Source organism: Thamnophis elegans, chromosome 4 (assembly GCF_009769535.1).
Source record: "Thamnophis elegans isolate rThaEle1 chromosome 4, rThaEle1.pri, whole genome shotgun sequence".
In the NCBI taxonomy this organism is placed as follows: domain Eukaryota; kingdom Metazoa; phylum Chordata; class Lepidosauria; order Squamata; family Colubridae; genus Thamnophis; species Thamnophis elegans.
Genome location: NC_045544.1, coordinates 105,489,660 through 105,495,370, shown reverse-complemented (window position 1 = coordinate 105,495,370; position 5,711 = coordinate 105,489,660). Strand labels below are relative to the sequence as shown.

At 41.3% G+C, this 5,711-nt stretch overlaps 1 protein-coding gene across 1 annotated transcript in view; it reads left to right on the top strand.

The window, feature by feature from the left end:
• The first annotated feature begins 192 nt into the window (after positions 1–192).
• Positions 193–5,711, top strand: part of PNPT1 (polyribonucleotide nucleotidyltransferase 1) — a 36,389-nt gene continuing 30,870 nt past the window's right edge. Inside the window, exons 1-5 of the mRNA XM_032216539.1 lie at positions 193–500; positions 1,067–1,127; positions 1,288–1,362; positions 1,940–2,045; positions 4,388–4,437. Coding sequence (XP_032072430.1) covers positions 289–500; positions 1,067–1,127; positions 1,288–1,362; positions 1,940–2,045; positions 4,388–4,437 — 504 coding nt within the window. The 5' untranslated portion in view covers positions 193–288. The remainder of the gene's footprint in view (positions 501–1,066; positions 1,128–1,287; positions 1,363–1,939; positions 2,046–4,387; positions 4,438–5,711) is intronic.

Sequence of the window (5,711 nt, the reverse complement as noted above, 5' to 3'; positions counted from 1 at the left end):
CGCAAGAAGAATTTGCTCGAGTACTAGAAACTTTTAAAACTGCGAGGACACTCCCACCGCTAGAGGGCGAGCGACCATCTCTGCGTTCTTTCTCCCTTCTTGGCAATCGAAACTGAACTGCGGGAAGCACCCGCCTCCATCTGTCCCTTTCTTTTCCATTCCTCAGCTTCTCTGGCTAACACGCACGTGCGTGCCACAACAGCCAATGGCGACCGAGTTTGTTGCGTAGAGCCAATCAGCTGTCTCTTAACGTGAAGCACTCGCCTTGCCGGGTGACTATTAGGTTTAATGGCTGCTTGCTGTGCTGCTTGCCGTTCGTGGCTGAGATGGAGGACGAAGTCGGTGGGGAGTGCTGTGATAGCAGCCACCCGCGAAGTAGGCCCTGCGGGTTTTCGGCTGAGGGGGCCCGGCTGCCTTCCCCTTATGCGGCTGAGTTCGACCACAGGTTTTAATAGCTCTCCTGCCACCTCTATAGCGACGACTGTGGATGTTGGAAGCAAGTAAGAAAGAAAGACTGGAAGGCTTATTAAAGAAGGGGGTCTCTTTTTTCCTCCCAGGAGGAAAATTTGCGCAGGGATGATAAAAATCCCTGGAGAATCTTTCCAAAGCATGGTTAAGTTTTGGAGTATCTCAGGTCATTCTGACCACGTGCAGGTTGCCTTCCTCCATGGACTGTTTGTGTTGTTTTTTTAATCACTTACGCAGAATTACATCTGGTTGGATTGGAACACAATATATTTCGTCCTGTCACTTTGAAATAGCAACAGCACTTAGATTTTATACCGCTTCACAGTGCTTTACAGCCCGCTCTAAGCGGTTTATAGAGTCAGCCTATTGCCCCCAACAATCTGGGTCCTCATTTTACCCACTTCGGAAGGGATGAGCCTGGTGAGATTGGAACTGCAAACTGCAAACAATCAGCAAAAGTAGCCTGAGGTACTGCGCCACCACAGCTCTTAAATACTCTGTGGCATCCAATATTTTTGGTAGAATTAGATGTTGGATTGAGGTGAACAAATTCTAAGATTAACTAAACATAAATACGTCTATGTTCTTCCTTTTCTAGGAAATTGGAAATATCTTCAGGAAAACTAGCCAGATTTGCTGATGGTTGTGCTGTGGTTAAGGTATTCACTTCACTGTGAAATAATTTTGGTCTTACCATTGAGTGGTTTGTGGGCTGGTTTCTCCCCTCAATTTTTACCCTTAAAAATATAATGAAGCCTGTGAATAGAGCTAGCATGATTCATCTCTGTTTCCTCTGTTTTTTTGTATGTTTAAATTAAGTTAGGTGATACAACAGTGATGGTGACAGCAGTCAGTAAAACAAAAGCTTCTCAATCTCAGTTCCTGCCTTTGGTGGTATGTATTTCAATAAAAAATTCTAAAGTATTATATGCCAAACATAACACTACAGATAGTCCTTAACTTACAATCACAATTGAGCCCAAAATTTATGTTGCTAAGTGGGAAACTTATTAAGTGAGTTTTGTCCCATTTTATGACTTTTTTGCCATGGTTGTTAAGTGAAACTGGCTTCCTCATTGACTTTGCTTGTCTTAAGGTCACAAAAGGAAATTACATGACCGCTGGAAACTACAACTGTCATAAATATGAACTACTTGTCAAGAATTCAAATGTAAATCATGGGGATGCTGCAAAGGTCATAAGTGTGAAAAATAGTCATAACTCACTTTTTCAGTGCAGCTGTAACTTCAAACAGTCACTAAACAAACTGTTGTAATTCAAGGACTACTTTGTATAACTTTTGGTCATGATGCAGAACATTTGTCAAAATAATAAGATTTTTAGATGCTGTATTGAAAAATATATCATAGTTCTGAATAGACCAGATAAACTGGAATGTTTATTCCTGATTCATTACCTGAAATGTCACCTTGTCTTAAAATTCAAAACAAAATGCTGCTTCTTACATTAGGTTGACTATCGGCAAAAGGGTGCTGCTGTAGGAAGAATACCTACCAATTACTTGAGAAGAGAACTGCGTACTACAGATCATGAAATTCTTACAAGCAGATTAATAGGTATGTAGTATAAACATCAAGTAGTCTTATTTATAAGTGTTGGTTTTCTTTAAAAGACAAATTGTAGAGACAGTTCTGAATTGGATCATATTCAGTTAATTATACCTCTTGTGAAATGGCCATATAAATTTGATCAATAAATGATATTCTGTATCTAATGTAGCATTAGGGCATCTGTTCAAGCTATATATGTTTTAGAACAAGTGCTGATGGATGACTAAATTGTTTTCTACTGTAAGGTTTGGTAGGTGACAGTCAGAACAAACTAATACATTTTGCCTGGCATATTAACTACTACATATCCGAGATGGGTGACAAATTTAATAAATACTGTAATTCAATCACAGTGTCAATCTGAATTTAAAACCACTGATATTTTCATTTAATAAAAAGTTAGTCATGTACTTTCTCTAAATGTTTGGGAGGGAGTCTAGCCATAGAACGAAGAGAAAATGTCTGGAGGAGAAGGAAGAAGGAACTTTATTTCTCTTTTCCTCTTGGGCTCCCTCCAATTCTGTTGTGCCTTTCCTGCCTTCCATGCTAAAAGTATATGTGCTGTTCCTTGGAAGGGAGGTGAAAGAAGTTGGCAATAGGTAGCAACAATGGACGTTTGGAAAAAACAACCCACCCCTCCACCCCCATGATTCTTTGCTGTGACATGAGGCATCTTTGCAAACTATACTAGAAAATCCCTGTTGAGCCTAAGCAGGTGTGTATGTGGAGGTTTAGCATACTTGATTTTGGCAGGGAGGATTTTCAGCGTCAGCAGAGAAGCAGCAATAATGTATGGAGCATGGGGTGCCTTGGGGGGGGGGGGGTGAGGCACAATGTGTGTGCATGCATCTTTGCTCTGACACTGAAAATCCTGCAAACAGAGTAGAGTAGAGAAACAAGTCATGCACAGCCTGCAGCTACCCCCCCAAAGTCTTCCCCGCTCTCCTGAGGCACCCTGCACTCCTAACATGTGTCTCCATATGCTTAACAACCCACAAGATAACTTAACAACCACTGCTGGGATTGAAGCCATTGAGTGAAGCAGTCACATGATATTTTGTTTTAACAACCACTTTGCTTAATGACCAAAATTTTGGTCCCAATTGTGGTTGCAAGTCAAGGACTACCTGTACTAATACCGGTATGTTCTTTATGCCTTTCTGTATCTAATGAAACTGATAATGAGCCTTATTCCATATTTTCTTTTTCCTAAAAACCAATTCTTCTTGAGAATTCTTGGGCTAGTATCTAGAAACAATTTTGTGAATAGAGGAAAATAACCTGATGTTTAATATGGTCAAAATGGAAGCATCATTCGTAGAAAATTAACACCTTTTTCTTTTGGGTTGGGTTATTTTGGGAGGGAGTGATAGTGACTCTTGTTAATAGCAGAAATTTATGATATAAATTTGAGGAATTCTTGGGATTGGTCTTATGTTATTATTGATAGTGCTCATTTTATTTTTGCTATTTTCTTATTACAGAGATAGTACAATGGGTTTTCAGGTATTTTAGATTTCAGATCCCATCAATGTAAACCAGCATATCCAAAGGATTCTGGGAGTTATAGCCCCCAAAATCTTATTTTTATATGGGTGTTTATTTTGTTATTTAACAATAGTCAGCACAAAAAACAATTAAAGAAATAATATGCTATTTTAATAAATGTGATAATTGGCTTTTGAAAATTCATTATTGTAAATTTATTATATTTATTAAATTTATATGCTGCTATCTCACCCTCAAGTAACTTAGGAAGCTTAGAACTAGATAAAAATATGAATATGAAACATTAAAATATTAGAATGATAAATCAGTAATAAACCAATTGAAAAAGCTTTTGAAAATCCACCAATAGTTAAATTTTCAAGAAATATCATTGAACAACTATTAGTTTTTTTGTCAACAAGAAATAAACAACCAGCTCCTTATTTTTAAGCGAGGTACCAATAGTCCTTCACTTCTGTGATCTTAAGCCTAAAATAAGTGAATCTGGCTTCGCCATTGATTTTGCTTGTCAGAAAGTTGCAAAAGGTCATGCCAGTTGCCAAGTATCCAAATTTTGATCAGTATCCAGAAGGATCCTGAATAATGTCACTTTTTCAGTGCTGTAACTTCAAACAGTCATTAAATGAATGGTTTAAATCAAGGACTACTTGTAGTGGATCATAAAAATAGATGCAACAAACCTATTTCTGGAAAACCTTTGACTAAAATAAGATTTGTTTTAATTATAAAAGCCACATTGCAAGATGGTTACCTTTATAGATTATCTGAACATATTTAAATTAATTAATTAATTTTATGGGGTTTTTTTATATAACATCTTCAAATATTATATTTTACAGATCGATCAATTCGACCACTTTTTCCAGCAGGCTACTATTATGATACACAGGTAGGCTACTTCGGTCACTTCTCATTTTCTGTCTAATTAATAGTGCAATAATGGTGTTAAGTAGCTACTTAGTAATGTAGAATCCAATTTGTTTTTCTGTTATAGAACTGCTTTTGTTTCTCGAAGTGTCAATGAATAACTTCCTTTTGTTCATTGTGCCCTCAAAAATTTCAGAAATTTAGTGGATTGTTAATGCATTCCCAAACCAACTTCAATTCAAAGGAGCATTTTTCTTATAATGTGATTCCCATTTGATAAAAACATAGGGACTTCAAGAAAATGAAAGAAGAAGAATATGAGTGAAAATATGCAGCATTTTATCCTAGTTTGTTGTGTTTTGGACAGTATCAACCATTGTTCTCTCTAAGGTGCGCGGCCGCACACCTGGCAAGAAAAGACTGCGCGCAGTGATTTCTGTCACAGGCTCCGGAAGCTGAGGGGCATCAGAAAATCTAGGATTAACATGGGCGTGGGGACAGCGGCAGGAGCTTACGCGGCACAGTCAATCTCCTAGGTCCTCCTAGGCTCCGGCTGCGCCGCTCATTACTGTCAGTCGCCCCATGTTCAGCAAAGAAAACGCAGGGAAGTCCTTTGCAGGCGGCTAGAACTGGCCACCTGCAAAGGACCTCCCCAGACTTGTTTTGATGAGCACGGAGCAACTGACGGTAGTTTGCACCAGCCTCTCAAACGAGTGTCAGTTGCCCCGTGTTCAGCAAAGCAAGCCCGGGGAGGTCCTTTGTGGGCGGCCAATCCTAGCCATTTGCGCCCAGTGCTGCGGCTGAAGTAAACCCCCGCCGCCACCAAAATATCTGCTGCCGCCTCCTCCTCCAACAGCACTGCCGGATTTGCCACCCGACACTGCGGCTGAGGTGAAGCCACCAAAGCTCCCGCCGGCACCCCTGCCCATGGCAGTGGTGCCTCCCCCTCCACGCGGAGCACCTGAACTGGGCCCCGTGTTATCTCTCCTCCGCTGTGCTTTTGAGGCCGCGGGAGCCAGTAGGAAGGCGGCGGAGGGGGCGGGAGCAGGGAAAAAAGGCCTCATGGCTTCTCAAAAGCATGGTGGAGGAGGAGGAGGCGGCGGCAGGGGTAACACAGCCCAGCTCAGGTGCTCTGCAGAGGGGAGGAGGCACCGCCGCCGCTGCCATGGGCGGGAGCGTCAGCGGGAGCTTTGGCGGCTTCACCTCAGCCGCAGCCCCAGGCAGCAAATGTGATAGTGCTGTTGGAGGAGGAGGAGGAGGCGGCAGCAGCAGTTATTGTGGCGGGGGCTCGTCGGC